Consider the following 17,750-nt stretch of genomic DNA (forward strand, 5'->3'; position numbering starts at 1 on the left):
GCAAAACTGTTCCGGCCTTCGTTCTGTGGAGTAATGCTACGCATATTGGAAAGGAAAGCAAACAATTTGGTTCGGTACAAGATGGTCGTTTAGAGAAGTGGATGCACGGCATGAGGTGGTGGATTTACATAACACAATCCATACAAGCCCGTCGAAATATTTGGTGAATCAAATTTGGTAGATTGTCTTAGTATAGCACTCCTATAGTATTACTCATATTTAATACTGAACTTGTATCCTTGCGCCCTTGTTCATTTTGAATTTCCTCAATGATCCTACTGTCTCTAGTCTCGTGTTCATTCATCTGTTATACTCGCTCACTCGGCCCAGTGGAGATTCGACAATAAACAGAAGGAACGAGAATCTCACATTGTCTGTCATTTCAAATTAGTCTTATCTAGTTTCTGCATGACAAATTGACAAAGCCTGTAAATGGATGGATTTTCCTCACGATCTGAATGATAGCAACATCACCACGAAATGGTAAACTGTTCCGATATAGGGGCTCGGTCTGAAAATGATAAAATAGCCAATGCCATAACCAAGTAGACATCTAGCCGATCTTTCACAGTGGCAACTCAGTTCACTCCTTACCATCTTCGTGATCTTTGTAATTATGACATACTCCTGGTTATTATAGTGGGTCCAGAACTTCAGATTCCACCGACTTCAGTACCTCTTCACCCATTTGTTTGCATCCAACCAATGTCTGCATATGCAAGCGTTAGACGACTAACAACTAATCAAGTCACTACAGTAAATAATGCCTCCATATCATCTATTCTGAAATGAAATCATCCAGTAGGCAGAGAGCTTACAGGAAAAGCACATCCATCAAATTTTAAAGTTGTTACCCAAGTTATGTGCAGATTCCATCATCGGCTAAATATAATCTCTTCAACCCAACACAGTGCAAAAAAGGTCGAGAGCTTCTGTAAGTCAATTTAATATGTAGCTATTTCACCAAGTATGTAGCCAAACTGACTGCTTCCCCTCAAGCAAGAGAGAGAGAGAGAGAGCTCATTGAATCCATTCTCCCAGTTTCAGTTGACAACTCGAGTGTATTCACCAAGTATAAAATGAATCAAGAATAATTCAATGAATTTTCAAGGAAGTTACCAAGAGAGAAATAACATTTTTTTTTTTTGATAACCGAGGTGTCCGCGCGGCCGGCGAGCTAGGGCTCAAAACCAGCGGTGATGCCCGACTAGTCCTCGAGGGGGGATAGCGCAGCAATGAAAGAAAAGCACATACATTGCCGTCAGAGTATATGTCACCAGTCCGGAAGCCTCTATTGAGAGTATCGAGCACAGCAGCTTCTATTCGCTCTGCTGCATTTTTCTCCCCTAGTCCATACTTCAAAAGCATAGCAGCACTTAACACAGTCGCCAACGGGTTTGCCTTATCCTGTACAACGAATTAGAGAACTGAATAAATACATTCTTATCTGTTTTACCTTGGAAAACATGTTCCTGTTTCCAGACTTAACCTGTCCAGCAATATCGGGAGCAGAACCGTGAATAGGTTCAAAAAGTCCAGGCCCCTGTTTCAACAGTATAGTTTTTGAATTAAAGTTGGTAAAAAATTAGACTTTTTAGCAAAAAATGAATACCGAGAAATATCAACAAGCTTCTTACCTTCTCGCCAAGACTTGCTGATGCAAGCATCCCAATACTTCCAGTAATCATTGAAGCCTCATCAGACAATATATCACCAAATATATTGTTTGTTACAATTGTATCAAACTGCATAATTTATGAGTTATCATGACAACTGGTTCTCACACTTGCAAACTGGTGTCTTCTCATAAAGAGAAGAAATAATGTTCATGAAGAGCATACCTGCTTTGGATTACGAACGAGCTGCATCGCGGCATTGTCTACGTACATATGGGTTAGTTCAACATCAGGGTATTCAAGGGCAATTGCAGTGACTCTTCTCCGCCAAAGCATTGATGCCTAGCCATTCAAATGAAAGAATAAGTTCAAACTACTCGCTAAGATTTTGTACATAATAACTTAGTGAATGACCTAACATAGGAAGCTGATGAGACCGTATTCAGTATGCTTGTGACAGTCAACATCTGGCCTTCTAAAAGGGAGAAAAAAGATAAGACGGAAAGGAAGAGAGAAAGAAAGAAAACAAAAAAAAAAAAGAGAGAGAGAGAGAGAACTTAGACTTTTAGAGAGACACAGTCTGCTTCCTGTTTCGAGGTCATATGGAAATGCCCATATTCACTTGCATCTAGAGTTCCACAACTTAGACAAAAACTGACTTGAAGCAACAATAATCTATGTATAGGATTGCACCTTGCAGATATGTTACAATCTCAAAAGCAAGAAACTTCACGACAGGACAACATCAAGTAATCTTCCTGAACGATTGATTCAATAAATTATCTTCAAGACTTCCAGGTCCCTTAATTTTAAGTATAAAATGCCAGCATTTGTGCAAGAATATAAAACTATCCTTGCAAAGAGCTCAACAAAATTTCCTACCTCCAACACATTAGCTTTGTCGACGGAGCAAAGATTTCCACGCCTCTTTCGGGCAGTCTCAAAAGCAACTCGAGCAATGCGATCAATCTGCCATGAAAATTTATATCATGTCAATCAAATATCTGGAAGGAAGAAAGAACAAGAAGTAATATGTCTTCAGGACCAAGTCTAAGTCAGGAAGGGAGGCAAAGGGAAGCATACCACTGAAACATTCGAAAAGGAAAAGAAAAATACCCCAAAGTTAGCCGTAGAGGAGCTTTCTATGTTATAATTCTGCTACATCTACCAGTATCGACTATCCACAAAGAATAATTATGGTAGCTTCCCAATCCACACAAGAACAGTCCGACAAAGGAAAAACATTGCCCAGTAAGTTTACACACAATGAAGAAGTGGTAGAATATATTAATCAAAATCCTTTAAACAAAGGAGACCAAACATTGATGATTGATGGGGGAAGTAGAATTTCAATGCCTATCTAGAGTAATGCACATAATCGGCAGAATTGTGCTGACTACAACTTCATCAAGTTAATGAGTCATACAATGAAATTGTGGGAGGTGTAATCACTCATAGGTTGAGGAAAAGAGACCCCAAATAGAAAATGATATGATTATGTTTACAGTTGTGACAATACAAGAAAAAAAAGTTACCTCACTTGTTGCATATACTTCAGTATTAAAACCAATCTCCTCACCATTTTGATTGGAACTAAAACCCCTTGGTTTCCCAAAGTATATTCCTGTTCAAACAAGGAAATAACACACAATCATCCATATCATACTGATAAAAATTCAAGCATGAAAGAACAAATAAATATTTGAAACTAACCGCCTGTGAGCTCCCTTACAACCAGTAGGTCAACACCTTCAGCGACCTCTTTCTTCAAAGTTGAAGCATCAACTAACTGTGAAGGAAGATCCGTATAAAAGAGTGAGACCATCTCTTCAGTGATTAAGGTAATACTAGAACACGTGCGTTCATAAATATGCAAAGAAATCAAATATAGTCATGGAAGAAGTATCACTAAAATAAGAAGCAAAGCAAACTAACAAATACAAGCTATCCAATGCCGCACAAAAAGAAACAGAGGCAGCTTGTATGAAATATTTAGTCCATAAAACATAGAAAAAGATCATGAAATCAGGCAATCAAGAAAGTGGTCTAAAAACAACCTGAGGTAATACAGTTGCTGGCCGTAAGTTTGCAAATACTTTAAGACCTTCTCTTAATTGAAGCAGCCCAGTTTCTGGCTTCAAATGTTTTTCGTTATTGTCCCACTTATACCTTAGTATAATAAAAAAGAAAACAAAAAAGATTTATGACAGAAGGCAGGAATAGTACAATTAAGAGGGAAAGATTACATGGACGAAAATTACCCTCCAATTGCTCCAAGAAGAACAGCATCAGATTGCCGAGCTGCTGATAGTGTCTCGTCTGGCAATGGAACTCCAGTCAAGTCTAAAGCAGCTCCTCCCATAGGCATCTCTTGGAAACCAAATTCAATACCTAAGATATAGTACACACAACACTGAGAAGCTAAAGTCCATCTCAAGATCCTATCAAGAGTTGGCAGTCTTTTTAAAATGGCTAACCAAGATATGAAACCAAATCTAGGAACATTGGGAGAGAACCAACTTAATCGATGCCAATCCACTTTTGGTCTTCTACTCCTAACAAATTTCTAAGAAATATAAGAATTCATTACACCGGTAGAAGAAGTAGTGCAAAGAACTTTGTCATCCACTGAAAAGTTTGGGGAAATAGTTCCACAAAGGGCAGCTTGCGTAGCCACCAACTCATCTGATCTGGCATGAGGCTGGTGCCAATCAGAGTTTAAGATAACATCTGAAACCTTGGCAGTAATAGGTAGACTAGAATCATATAAAACTTTCCAAGAATATACCTCCAATAGAATTCCATGGGGATGCCAATTATCTACCCGTAAGTATGTGGATGTCCCATTTCCTATGACATTTTTAATGACAGGTGTAAGGTAGGGTCTGAACGTTAAAAGCTTTCTCCAAGCAAAGGTGCAATCAGCAGAGGGTGAAACAGACCATATGGTACTCCTTGCCAAAGGATAGTGATAAATTCGGGCGATCCAAAGAGAACCAGCCCAGCTCAATAATCTTCATAGGCATCTCATAATACAATATATGTTCCATAAATCCAGCCCAAGCCCTCCCTCTTGCTTAGGAAGGCACACAAAGTCCCAACCAACTTTAGAGCCACCACGAAGATTCTGCTTACAAGATCAACATTTCTCCAGTGCTCTAATAACTTTCTTACTCAAAAGAAAGGTTTGGCACAAAAAATTTCACCAAACTATAAACAAGTCTCCCAGCATAGGAGAGTTTTCGAACTGTCCACTTAAAATCCAATTCAGCCAATTCATCCCGCTTGATCTCATATTCACTTGACAGTAGACAGTACTGACAATTCACGAATTACGAACACAGGACCGTAAAAGGGGAGAACTTTCACATAATCTAAACTTCAGAGCTCAAATGAGCTTCCATCAAACGGCGAGAAAAGCAGAAGGGTGTTCCCAAAAAAACAAGAAACAGCGAACAGAAGTCGAAGGAAATAAAAAGGGCTACCTTCAAGTGATGCAGCGAGGCTAAGGACGCCTTTAGCGACGGAGATGACTTCGGGGCCGATGCCATCGCCGGGAAGGAGAGTGATGGAGTAGCGTCTGGTGGGTGTGGTCGCGCCGCACCTGATACTGCCCAATCTAGGAGGGCATTGCTTGAGGAGTGAAGCGTTGTTGTTGTGGCGAAATGGGGCTATGAGGGATTTGGAATTCAGCTGCAGAGAAGCCATTGTTCAGACAAGGGGCGAGAGAGAGAGAGAGAGAGAGAGAGAGAGAGAGAGAGGTGCAGAGTTGCAGAGTTCTGTGTTGAGCGAGGGCGACGCTATCTTGGCAGCTTGGCGGCTCCTGTTGGAAAACAAAAGGTCTCCGCACGTGTGTCTTGGTTTAATCACTTGTTTCCGCATACATAAAGGTTGTGTGATTAATTAACATTAAATACAAAAGCAAGAGGAAAATGATAAGCTCTTTTGTAATACAAAATATCTGCCCTTTTCTTTTGTAATATTAAATCAAATGTTATTGATATCTCGTATATTTGATCATCTAAGATTTCCTTCTTCGTGATAAATTACATTAATAGTCATTGAACTTTGATCCAATGTGCAATATCGTTTCTGAATTTTAAATTTGTTTAATGTAGTTCTTGAACTTTATTTCAATGTTCAATATGATTTTTAAATTTTTACATATTTTCATATAATTTAGCGACTAAAATTGACGTTTACTAATTGTTCGGGGACCATATTGAACAAATTAAAGGCTTAAGGGATAAAATTCATAGACCCTATTGCACAAATTAAAAGTTAAGGGACGACATTTCACATTATACCAAAATTTAAATTCCATTTTTATCTTCACACAATGCCTAGCATAACTTTTGGCCGTTTCCAAAGGGGAACAGATCAAAGCTCCCATACTAAAGACAGCTTATTCTCTATTCTTCAAGTGGGGTAATACGACTTGGTTTGGTTCAAGTTGAAAACAAAAGAGGGAATATTAGAATGTACTTTATCCATTTAATAGGGGAAAAAAAAGGGAGTCAATCATGCTTATTCCTTAGAGAGAAACTATTGAAGGTTGCCCAATAGTCATCACTCTCATTTTGGCCAACTCCCCTTGGTCGTTGCTCTGCCCCCAGAATAATATATAGTGGAATGATGACTTCTCGACTGTCCACTGCCACAGGAAGTGACTTAGATATCCCTCACTTTGTCATTACTCTTATTTAAGCCAACTCCCCTTGGTCATTGATTCGATGATATTAATCCGCATGGAGCATCTCGCGAGAGAGAGAGAGAGAGAGAGAGGTTTCAGAACCGAATGTGCATGCAGTTACAAGGAGCAAGAAACAAAACGAACGTCAAACGTTAAAGTGCGCATAGATAATTTCAGGTCGGAAAGACGAAGAGCACCCTTTTCCTCTCGATGTGTTCAAGGCGCCAACAACTTTTCCTTCATCAAAAAGCACTTTTCTTCTGCAGGACAACCACACAGACAACAAGCAAGAACTTGCATAATGTTTGACTCTGTCAAATCTCACTCCCCTCTTCTTCTCCTCGCCGTTCTCCTCATCTATTCAGTGTCTATTTCATTCTCTCATGGCGGTTCTCATCTCCACCACCCGCCGACCGCACACTTTCCGAGTAAACGTTCTTTCTTTTTGGGTCCTCCTCTGTTTTGTTCTTCCGTTCTTAAACTTGATCTTCGACGAACCTAGTGCGGATTAAAATTGGATGTGTGATCGCTGTTTCAGTGTGGCAGTTTAACTTGTGGACAGTTTCTTTCGATCACGTGTGGTTTTACATGGGCTCGTTGGCCTCCTTGTCATTGTTTTCTATCTAATGGTTGACATTATGTTCAACAAAGTGACCATTTCTTTTCTGCTGAAGAAATCGCCGTTTTGGCAGAGTTTGATGTTGTTCGGTGGGAAGAGAGAAGGCTAGTTCTTGAAGGAAATGATGAAGGCAGTGTACAGAATTCGACACTGGTATTGGCTGAAAAGAGAACGCGCAGGAGAGACCCTCTGGATAATTTCAGGCACTACAAGGGGGGTTGGAACATCAGCAGCAGACATTACTTATTTGTCAGTGTTATCGTTTACTTCCCTCTCTATTCTATTTGATCCTTCAACGAGTTTATGAAATTATAACCAGGAACATGTTCTTTTTATTAGTATTTTCAATAACAAAAATGCCTAGAGAGAGGGTGGTGCAGGGTTGGGTGACCAATACGTTCTTATTCAGGATGTGTGCTAGATTTGCTGTGATGGCAGAGTTAGTTCTAAGATTCCTCATGGACTAACCCCCCAAAAAAAGCTTTCCTCATTGGCTACATCTACAGTGGCTGGATTTCAGATGGTGAACTTCCTTTGTGTTCCATTTTTTATGCCCCTTGTTGATGGTCTCATTTATCTGCAGCAGACAGCTCATATGTTTGCCGACAGTTGTCAGTATTTATTTTGTGTTGGTTTATATGGCTGTAATACTAAGAGTATTTTAATTACTTGCATTTAACAGTCTGTTGGATTTACTGCCGCTCCATTGTTTGCCATTGCCGCAATTTGGTTTCTGGGGTTTGGTCTATGCCTTTGCATCTTATGTGTTCGCCACTGCTGCTGCCACTGCCTCAAACAGTCTTATGGCAATTCAAAATCCAAATATGCTCTGTCTCTACTTGGACTATTCATTACAGCAGCAGTGTAGGTTTTTCCCTTCTCTTTGTTTTGTCAAAAACAAGTGATGTGAATTATGTGAATGATGGGTTGTCTGTGCTTCAAGTGTCGGAAGCATCATCCTGTTCACCGGCCAGGAGAAGTTCCATGGAAGCACAAGTAGCACACTGAAATATGTGGTGAAGCAGGCTGATACTACGGTTGAAAAGCTTAGAAATGTGTCTGATTACCTTGCTGCTGCTAAGCGTGTCGGAGTGGATCAAATATTCTTACCACCCAATGCCCAGAACAACATTGACAGAGTAGAAACTGAGATTAATTCTTCAGCAACCAAACTCGAGAGAAAAACAGACCAGAATTCAGATAAGATTCAGCATGTGTTGAATTCAGTGTTAGTGATTTATTTACGTTCTGTTCTGTACATCTTTTCCTATTTCAGCATTTGTACTGATTGATATTTCCACTTTCTGTAGAAGATTGGCTGTCATCATTATTGCAGCTTTGATGCTCCTCTTGGCTTTACTTGGCTTCTGTAAGACTATCTGTTGTCACAATCAGATCAACTGCATATATTTCTAGTGACTATAGCGAAATTCCCTCACACGTTGATTGTTACTCCTGGCAGTTCTATCGGTGTTAGGAGTTCAGCCACTTGTGTCCCTGTGAGTGCTTCAGCTGTTATATGCCCTTATTTTTCAGGAAGTATTATCCATTTTATCCAATTTTTTCCATCACGATGTGGACTTTTTGTAGATTGTCAATTTTTGGGTGGATCTTGGTCACTGTTACATTCGTTTTATGTGGACTTTTTGTCATTCTCCACAAGTAAGTGCAGGGGATCATCCTTTATGATCTGTCTGTTGCCCCATAATTCTTTTAGATTAACGAATCTCCTCTACTGTTAATTTTTTACTTGTTAAGGCTAATATCTTTAGTTTATTTCTTATTATGCCATCTTCTGTGGCCTATGATACAGTTTCTAGCCAAGTCCACTATGTTGCGACCTAACTTTTTCAGTATGTAAGTTAAGGTTTTTTGCTAAACGATAACTTCCTCATCGAAAAGGAAAAATAAAAGCATATATATTTGGCTCGCTGCTAGAGTCCCGTGGCAGTTTCAGTAACTCTTGAAGTAAATACATTTATGGTTATCAAGTAGCGATTGTAATGCTGTATTCACCTGCTAGAGTTGGCTTGAAGCCTTATGATTTGCTTCTCAGTTTTCTATTCTTAAAAATTTTTAGTGCAATGGGTGACACCTGTGTTGCCATGGAAGAATGGATCCAAAACCCCACAGCCCACACATCCATGGATGATATCCTTCCCTGTGTGGACAATGCAACTGCCCAAGAGACCTTGTTGCAGAGCAAAGATGTTACCTTCCAGTTGGTCCGTGTAGTCAACAGATTCATTGGCAACATCTCAAACCATAACTTTCCAGCAGAAAGTGGCCCTTTTTACTACAACCAGTCTGGCCCTTTAGTGCCACTCCTTTGTAATCCTTTCCATCATGATAAAACTGATAGAAGATGTGCTGATGGTGAGGTCAACTATGACAATGCGTCACAGGTAAGCCAGAGAATCTGTGAATTAGCAATGATTAAAGCTGTTTCTTCATTGAGATGGGACAGCCTAGTTGAGTCAAGTCGTGTGAAACTTATAATAGTTATGATCTGCAGTGGTTTCTCATACATATCGAGGAAAGAGAGATATTGAGGATAATTTGCATCAGATAATTTCGACCAATGCTAGCGTGCCGAAGAGCACTGCAATGAATCTTTTCACTGATAGAGGCCATTAGATTTCACTTCTCTTTATGAAATTTATAAGGGTCATGTGTACATAATTGGCAAATGATAAGGCTATGGATGATTTTCTAGTACAGAGTTTGCAGAGAGCTTTGCAATTAACATAGCGACAATAATCTGGTGCAGGAATGGAGGAAATACATCTGTGAGGTCTCAGCAAATAATCTTTGCACTTCAGTGGGCCGCTTGACAACCGTATTCTATGACCAGATGACGGCCATTGTCAATGTAAGCTACGGCTTATATCACTACAGTCCATTCCTTGTCGGCCTACAAGACTGCTCTTTCGTTCGAGATGCCTTCCGTGAAGTTGAAAAGGATCACTGTCCAGGCCTAAGGCTCTATAGTAAGTGGATCTATGTTGGGTTGGCTTTGGTTTCTGCTTCAGTAATGCTTTCATTGGTGTTCTGGGTGGTTTATGCAAGAGAGCGACGGAAACACCCGGTTACCGAACAGTTTATACCTCTGACAGATCAAGATCAGTCGGGAGTAGAAAGAGGTCGAGATTAACTGTGCCAATGCATCGTGCGAATTCTCATTTAATTCTATTTTTTGTCTACTGTGGAAAAGGATTCTCAACACATCATGTACGGTATTGGAAAATTCAATATTTGTGATAAACACGAGAGAGACTATAAATCACTTTCAAGTTTCTTCAAAGATTCTTTTCCAACATTTGGGAACATCATTTCGTCTTCATCAGGGACTCTTGCTCTTAAAATTTCTTTCCAGAGAGAAGGAATTTATGATTAAACATGGCGCACCGGCATCATTTACTACATAAGTTGTCCTGAGCAGTTAAAGCAAGCTACATGTGCTTTTTGCGATAGATTCAAAAAGAACAATCATCCATCCATCCGTCCCGCAGTCTCTCTCTATGATCACATGATTTTTGCATCTCCAGCATATTTCGGTGCTTTCCTTTTTACACATTCGAGTTTGTTTCGTTGTACTTGGGGAAACAACATGCGAAGACAAGTTCTATATTTTGTCGACCATATGTGAAAAAATAAGAAAGCTTTAGCTAAAAGCTCGTGCTGTGCCAATTTAATGACATCTAGAGAAAGCAACCGAACGTCGGAAGACTCGAAACCTTAGAAACAGCCTTTCGGAGAAATTTCTCCTACCGACTTCAGCGAAATCAAACACACACAATCCTATGGCCAAAAGAAAAAAACGTGACATTTTCCTGAAATGTCATTGCCGAGACCATAATATTGCATAAGGGAACATAAGCAAATAGCAAGCTGCGATACCAGAAAATTGTGCAGATGAAATGGAACTGTTCATGTGCCCTTAGACACGGGCCGTCCTCAAAATCTGAACTGTATGTGCATGGGCGGTGGTCAGCTGAGGATCATAAGTCCCTGCAATTTCACCTTGCAATCATGCAAAACGCAAATGGCCTTCTTGGTTTGTACGGCTTTGAAATTCCATAAGACAAAGAAGAGACGTCATTGGCCCGACTCTTTGTTCTATAGCAAAAGATTGACTATAACCATCATTCTATGCTGTTTTTCTCTTCCAACATCACATATTTTCCCTATCACCTTTGTTTTTTGTTGAGCTGTGCGTGACGGAGAAAGGCTGCTGACCTTTCTCTACCGTCTCATGGATCACGTTGAACTTATGAATACTAATGCCAGGAAGCCAACGCGGCCAATGACTATTCAACGCACGCAACAAGGGATGAACCTTTCTGGTTAGCGACATGATTGTCCCTTGTAAGGTAAACTACAAAGGAACGCATTTCACATGTGCCATAAAAATTCCATTTATTCCAAATTTAACGAGAAAAATTAAGAAACAATGGATTCATTCCATTAGATCCAAGTCAATTACAAGTTGAGAAATACCGCAATCACTACATCCAATGAAAAAATACGAGTTTTCACGTATTTATTTTTAAGTGTACTTGGTTCTGTTTATCACATCGTCCGTGAAATGAATTTATATGAACTTTTTTTTTTGTAAAATTAATGATCGTGAAAAAATGAAACCTACTTTTTATAAGAAGGAGCCATTTCAATGAACCTTGTTTATGTGGATGACCGGGACTGTTAGGAAGAACATAGTTTGCGGCTATAAGTAGAAATGAATTGCAACCTTGAGAAACGCATTTCTTTAGACAAAAGGATCTATTAAGAGAACTCATTCACTGCACTACACTCACCCTCAGAAAAGTTTCTTTGAACGGATTAAGCAGCTAAGCCAACATGGCTTCTTTTGTCCAAACCGAATCATCCATGCCGAAAGCGAACCAGATCTTCGACGAGATCCAGTGGGTGATCCAAATCCGCCAGACGCTCGAGGAAGAGTTTGAAGACGAAACCGAGGTGCCAGTCTCCATTTTCAGCGTCCCCAAAGTATTAATGTCTAGCGCCCCAGATTTGTACACCCCGCAACAAGTGGCGATTGGTCCATACTACCATTGGCGCCCGGAGATGTACGAGATGGAGAGATACAAGCTTGCGGCGGCGAAAAGCTATCAGAAGCAACTCCAAAGGATCAAGTTCCAGAATTTGGTGGATCAACTGGTAAAGTTTGAGTCGAGAGTCCGAGCCTGCTATCACAAGTACCTGGACTTCAACGGCGAGACACTGGCGTGGATGATGGCCATTGACGCGTCGTTCTTGCTCGAGTTCCTCCAAGTCTACGCAATCAAAGAAGGTAAGATACTCTCCAGGGTCTCATCAAGGATGTCACATTTGGTCGATTATGCAGGAAGGAAGTCTGCACACAATGTCATCCTTAGGGACATAGTCATGCTAGAGAATCAAATCCCACTTTTCATATTGAGGAAGATGTTGGAATTCCAATTCGCATCCCTCGACGAAGCTGACGACATGTTGCTTGTGATGCTAATGGGGTTTTACAAGGAAGTTTCACCTTTCAAAGTGATGGAGGCATTGCCCACGATACAAGTCTCCGCCTGGGCCCACTTGCTAGACTTCTTGTATGACACCATAGTACCCAAAGTGAAGGAACAGCCCGAGATTGTTGAGGAGGAAGGTGACAACGAGGACAATGAAGGACAGGCAAAATCACCACGGTCATTGTTGTCTTCCATTGGCACAAATTATATCAAGCAATTATGTGATCAAATTTGGAATTTGCTCTCCAAGTTGAGCAAAGGCCCTATTGAAATTGTTAAGAGGCAGCTTCTTTCAAACCCAGTGAAGGTAGTATTGAAATTGCCATTGACTATTCTCTCTAAACTCCCATTTTTCTCAGTCTTGGCACAGCCTCTTGAGTCCTTAATCTCATCCCAAGTAAAAGAAGAGGGCAAGTCAGAAAATGAAAACAGCAATCCTCATAAGCCACCTTCAGTTGAGGAGATCACAATCCCATCGGTCTCTGACCTATCCAATGTAGGAGTCTGTTTCGTACCCACCAAGGGAAACCTCTCTACCATCGGTTTCGACGCCAAGACGGCGACGCTTTACTTGCCTGCCATAAGTCTGGACGTGAACTCGGAGGCGTGCATGAGGAACCTAGTCGCTTATGAGGCATCCAACGCGTCAGGCCCATTGGTTTTCACGCGCTACACTGAGCTCATGAACGGTATTATAGACTCGGATGAGGATGTGAAGCTGTTGAGAGAGAGAGGGGTCATTTTGAACCTTCTGAAGAGCGACGAGGAGGTCGCAAAGCTGTGGAACGGGATGAGCAAGTCGATCCGGTTGACAAAAGTGCCCTTCTTGGACAAGGCGATCGAGGACGTGAACAAGTACTACAACGGGAGGTGGAAGGTCAAGCTCGGCAAGTTCATGAAGCAGTACGTGTTCAGCTCATGGCAATTCCTGGCAGTGATGGCTGGGATTGTACTCTTTCTGCTCGTGACATTGCATGCCTTTTGCTCGGTCTATAGCTGTTCTCGCCTATTTCATATCAAAGCCCCAAGCATATGATCAATCATAAAGATGTTGTGTCTGTGTGTATACGTGTTCCATGTTTTTTTCTTTTAATCTAGGGAAAAAGCACAGTCCTATGCTCAGATCCAGTAAAATCTGGATCAAGCTGGTGCACGTGAAAATTTGCATTTTGTTCATAGCTTTTTAGCCGCATGATGAGTTTTTGTAAGATTGTGGTGTAGTATTATTGAAGAGAGCAAGAGGGTTATCGTGGGCATGTTTTGTTGTTGTTCTATATCTGATGTCATATAGATTCATCTTTGCATTAGCCTCTAGATTGAGAGATATCTGGGTGCACAAGATCCCACTGCACTGGGATCATCATCATCCAAGTCATTTTCTCTCTTAGATTCGCCAACTCTGTGTCGCCTGTACGAATGGATGAAACTCGTGCGAATATGTCAATTCAGTTTTCAGTGAAATTATCTATCTTAATTATGACCAGAGGGTATTTACTGCTGGGTTAGTCATATCTAATTACAGAATGAATTGTCAACTTATGTGAAAGTACCAAACCTTCTCTTGCGGTCAAGGAGGTTTATGAATTCGGTCTCTAGTAATCAATTTCTTTCCCAGGCCAGGTCCCTAATAATTACTTACGGCATGTCAAACAACACGTAACTCCATGTCTCTAGGCTTTAGGGATAGAGTCAGGCCATTTGTCTAGTTTGTTCCGATAATATAACAACGTTCGATAAATTCTGAATAACGTGCCTTTTCATTTGTGTTGTCACATCTAAGAAACAAATGAAAAAATTTGGTATTCCTGGAGTTCTAAGAAGAACTATAGAAACATAGGAAGCTTGACAATGGGTTAATGGATTATTTTAAGCAGGTCCTACAGAATTCTAAGCAGAAGTACGGAATTCTAAGCGGGTCCTAGAATTCATTTGTCACATGAAGTTTCCTTTTTTAGCTTGAATAAATCTATCTTAAATTGTTCCAAAAGAAACTTGAGCTCCTCTTATGTAATATCATGAAATGTTGACACAACAGAATGTAGGCTCAAAGTTGAGTTTAGCTAAAATTCTAGTGGGGTCGAGAGCTTAAAATTTGCTTAGCGAGATAAACTTTTTGATGGTATTATATTTGATAAAATGAAAAATCAAAGTTCAATTGGAGCACACAGCACCGGCTGGACAAAGCTTAGCATTGTTCGTTACTTGACTCAATAAAAATTAAATGAAGATATGTATATATGACGAGGTATACTGATTCTCCATATAATCAAGTTCAAACAATCTCATATTTAACCACCGCCCGCAGCGGCTGCGTTGGCTTGCGCTCTTGTCCCCCCACGAAGGGATCGGAGTTCGAACCCCAGCCTAGTCGTTAGGGATTCTTAAGTGTGGCGCCGTGGTGGTGGGTCCTGCGCTAGCGTCACCCCAGGTTTACCCCTCCAGCTGTCGGCTGTGCGGGGGGTTCCTGGGTTATCAAAAAAAAAAAAACAATCTCATATTTAAGTCACTCATTTAAGTTTTATTCTTACCCAATTTATAAAGTTAATGAATAGGCAAAAAAAACAAAAACAGAGCAGAATTCAGATAAGATTCAACATGTGTTGAATTCTGCGTCAGTGTTAATTTATGATATGTTCTGTACATCTTGTCTATGAATCAGCATTTGTAATCAATTGTTTCCACTTTCTGTAGAAGATCGGCTCTTCTCGATATTGCAGCTTTAAGGCTCCTCTACTGTTAAATTTTTGCATGTTAAGACTGATTTCTTTAGTCTATAACTTACTATACCATCTTCTATAGCCTATGATACAGTTTCTAGCCAAGGCCACTATATTGTGATCTAACTTTTTTGATACGTAAGTAATAGTTTTTTGCCAAATGATATCTTATTTGTGGAAAAAAAAAATGAAAGTGTGTGTATATATATAATCACTAAAAAAAGATAACCTATCAAAACTGTAGCAGTACGGAATAATGCTGTAGCAGAAAATGATAGACAAATCACTGTACACTCAATGTCCTATCATGGTAGGCCAATCACTATTCACCATCAAATCACTATGTACTATCACTTAAATATGACTATGTACTACCACTTACATGTATGTGCACACACAAACATATATATCACGCTACTAGAGTGACGTGGTAGTTTCAGTAACTCTTGAAGCAAATAGATTTATGGTTTCAAGTAGCAATTGCAATGCTGTATGTACCCGCTAGGGTTGGCTTGAAGCCTTATGATTTGCTTCTAAGTCTTCTCTTCTCTAAAATTTTTAGTGCAATGGCTGACACTTGTGTTGCCATGAAGGAATGGATCCAGGCTCGCACAGGCCATGCATCCATGGATGATATCCCTCCTTGAGTGGACAATGCAACTGCCCAAGAGACCTTGTTACGGATCAAAGATGTTACCGACCAGTTGGTTCGTGAAGTAAACAGATTCATTGGCAATATCTCGAACCACACAACTTTCCAGCAGGCAGTGGCCCTTTTTTACTACAACCAGTCTGGCCCGTTAGCGCCACTCCTTTGTAATCCTTCCCATCATGACGAAACCAATAGAAGTTGTGCCGATGGTGAGGTCAACTTTCGCATTGCGTCGTAGGTAAGTTAGGGAATCTTTACATTAGCAATTATTAATGCTGTTTCTTAATGGAGATGGGATAGCCTAATTGAATCAAGTCTTGTGAAACTTAAAATAGTTATGATCTGCAGGGGTTTCTCATACATATCGAGGAAAGAGATATGAACTTGCATCAGACAATTGCCACCAATACTAGCGTGCTTAAGAGAACTGTAACGAAACTTTCCCAGATAGAGGCCATTAGATTTCACTTCACTTTTTTAACTTTCTAAGGGTCGTACATACGTAATTGGCTAATGAGTAGGCGATGGATGATTTTATAATACAGAGTTTGCAGAGAGCTTTGCAATTCAAATGGCCACATTAATCTGGTGCAGGAACGGTGGAAATACGTCTGCGAGGTCTCAGCAAATAATATTTGCACTTCAGGGCTGCTACGGCTTACATCACTACGGCCCCTTCCTTGTTGACCTACAAGACTGCTCTTTCGATCGAGAGGCCTTCCGTCAAGTCGATAAGGATCGTTGTCCAGGCCTGAGGCTCTATAACGAGTGGATCTAAGTTGGGTTGGCTTTGGTCCCTGCTTCAGTAATGCTTTCACTGGTGTTCTGGGAGCATTATGCGAGAGAGAGGCGGAAACGCCTGGACACCGAACAGTTTATAACTTCGACAGATCAAGATCATTCGGGGGTAGAAAAAGGTTGAGATTAACTGTGCCAATGAATCGTCCGAATTTTCATCTAATTCTGTTTTTTGTTTACTGTGGAGAAAGATTCTCAGCACATCACCTAGGTTTTACAAAAACAATGGTATTCAGTAACATGGTGACAAATCCGTCCATCCCAGCATAATTCAAAACTGACGAGCCTTGCCTTTCCAAATCAAAGCCTCCAATACCAAGAACATAATCCGAGTCAACTTGCCCAAACTCTGTCCGCTTTAATTGCGCCATGTGATTTATGTTCTGTTCAGCACATAACATATCATCATCCTGCTAGATGCACCTAACAAAAAGATAGAAAACAACAACCACATGGGAAGACAGAGCCAACCCTTATACGCTGGACCAAAGAAGCAATTTCAGGTTCACCAAATTGAGCGGTCTACTCAACACCAACAATACAAACTTGTTAGGCATTCAACCACAGCGGAACATACATTGTTACTGGTTCTAGATCACTAGTACATTTTTATCTTCTCATCAGAAGAAGGATAACAGCAAAAGGATGTCTAATGCACAAGACCGGGATCGCCTCTGCCATCAAGTTAACCCAACTGATTTTAGAACCATTCAGGTATTACAGAGATGGAAGCTCAAAAGTGTTGTTGCAGCAGAAGTTCAGACAGGAGAGAGGATGAAGTTAAAAATCGACCCAAGTTATGAGGCCACAGGCTCTGATCCATCAAAACTGGAGAAATTCTTAGCCTACATGGTCCCTTCTGCAGATGAAGTAGACTCACGCAATTGATTCTGTTCCTGGCTATCAGAAAATACCATTTAACCGTGGTGGATATGTATGCTAGTCACAATGAGTGGTCTTTTTTATTTCTAATGGCAGATATCGAAGGATATGTATGATGAGGACGAAGAAAACAGCAGATATCTTTTTGGTTATACTGAATGTCCATTACCATCCATCATCATAGTTCTCTCTCATTCATAAAAACAAACAGATGGGATAAAAAGGAAAAAATAAAAAAATAAAAAGCAAAGATT

The 17,750-nt window shown here is 40.4% G+C and overlaps 3 protein-coding genes and 1 long non-coding RNA gene across 5 annotated transcripts; 3 read left to right on the forward strand and 1 right to left on the reverse strand.

The window, feature by feature from the left end:
• Positions 1-344: 344 nt before the first annotated feature.
• On the reverse strand, positions 345-5,405 carry LOC115661969 (3-isopropylmalate dehydrogenase, chloroplastic). Of its 2 annotated transcripts, none has more exons than XM_030584152.2 (11): positions 5,102-5,405; positions 3,878-4,007; positions 3,674-3,785; positions 3,330-3,405; positions 3,152-3,240; positions 2,499-2,585; positions 1,842-1,958; positions 1,638-1,745; positions 1,490-1,543; positions 1,255-1,407; positions 345-709 (listed from the first exon to the last, which is right to left on the reverse strand). In XM_030584152.2, exons 1-11 carry the CDS (start codon positions 5,322-5,324, stop codon positions 635-637), a joined length of 1,224 nt encoding a protein of 407 aa, XP_030440012.1. In that variant the 5' UTR covers positions 5,325-5,405; the 3' UTR covers positions 345-634. The 2 variants fall into 2 exon arrangements, with proteins under 2 accessions (XP_030440012.1, XP_056167217.1); XM_056311242.1 differs by lacking the exon at positions 5,102-5,405 and adding an exon at positions 4,405-5,006.
• Positions 5,406-6,459: 1,054 nt separating this feature from the next.
• On the forward strand, positions 6,460-7,263 carry LOC130138129 (uncharacterized). Its single transcript, XR_008816537.1, has 2 exons — positions 6,460-6,737; positions 7,002-7,263. It is a non-coding gene; the product is annotated as an uncharacterized LOC130138129 (long non-coding RNA).
• A 21-nt stretch (positions 7,264-7,284) lies between these two features.
• LOC115661966 (uncharacterized) lies at positions 7,285-10,226 on the forward strand. Its single transcript, XM_056311644.1, has 8 exons — positions 7,285-7,367; positions 7,611-7,796; positions 7,872-8,156; positions 8,239-8,297; positions 8,391-8,427; positions 8,519-8,590; positions 9,009-9,333; positions 9,699-10,226. The coding sequence occupies exons 1-8, from the start codon at positions 7,285-7,287 to the stop codon at positions 10,080-10,082; spliced, it is 1,431 nt and encodes a 476-aa protein (XP_056167619.1). The 3' UTR covers positions 10,083-10,226.
• A 1,562-nt stretch (positions 10,227-11,788) lies between these two features.
• On the forward strand, positions 11,789-17,697 carry LOC115661971 (putative UPF0481 protein At3g02645). Its single transcript, XM_056311645.1, has 3 exons — positions 11,789-13,396; positions 17,239-17,484; positions 17,593-17,697. The coding sequence occupies exons 1-3, from the start codon at positions 11,789-11,791 to the stop codon at positions 17,695-17,697; spliced, it is 1,959 nt and encodes a 652-aa protein (XP_056167620.1).
• Positions 17,698-17,750: the final 53 nt, after the last annotated feature.

This window comes from Syzygium oleosum, unplaced genomic scaffold (assembly GCF_021117445.2).
Source record: "Syzygium oleosum isolate NSW1041296 unplaced genomic scaffold, Sole_v2.1 Sole_v2.05, whole genome shotgun sequence".
In the NCBI taxonomy this organism is placed as follows: domain Eukaryota; kingdom Viridiplantae; phylum Streptophyta; class Magnoliopsida; order Myrtales; family Myrtaceae; genus Syzygium; species Syzygium oleosum.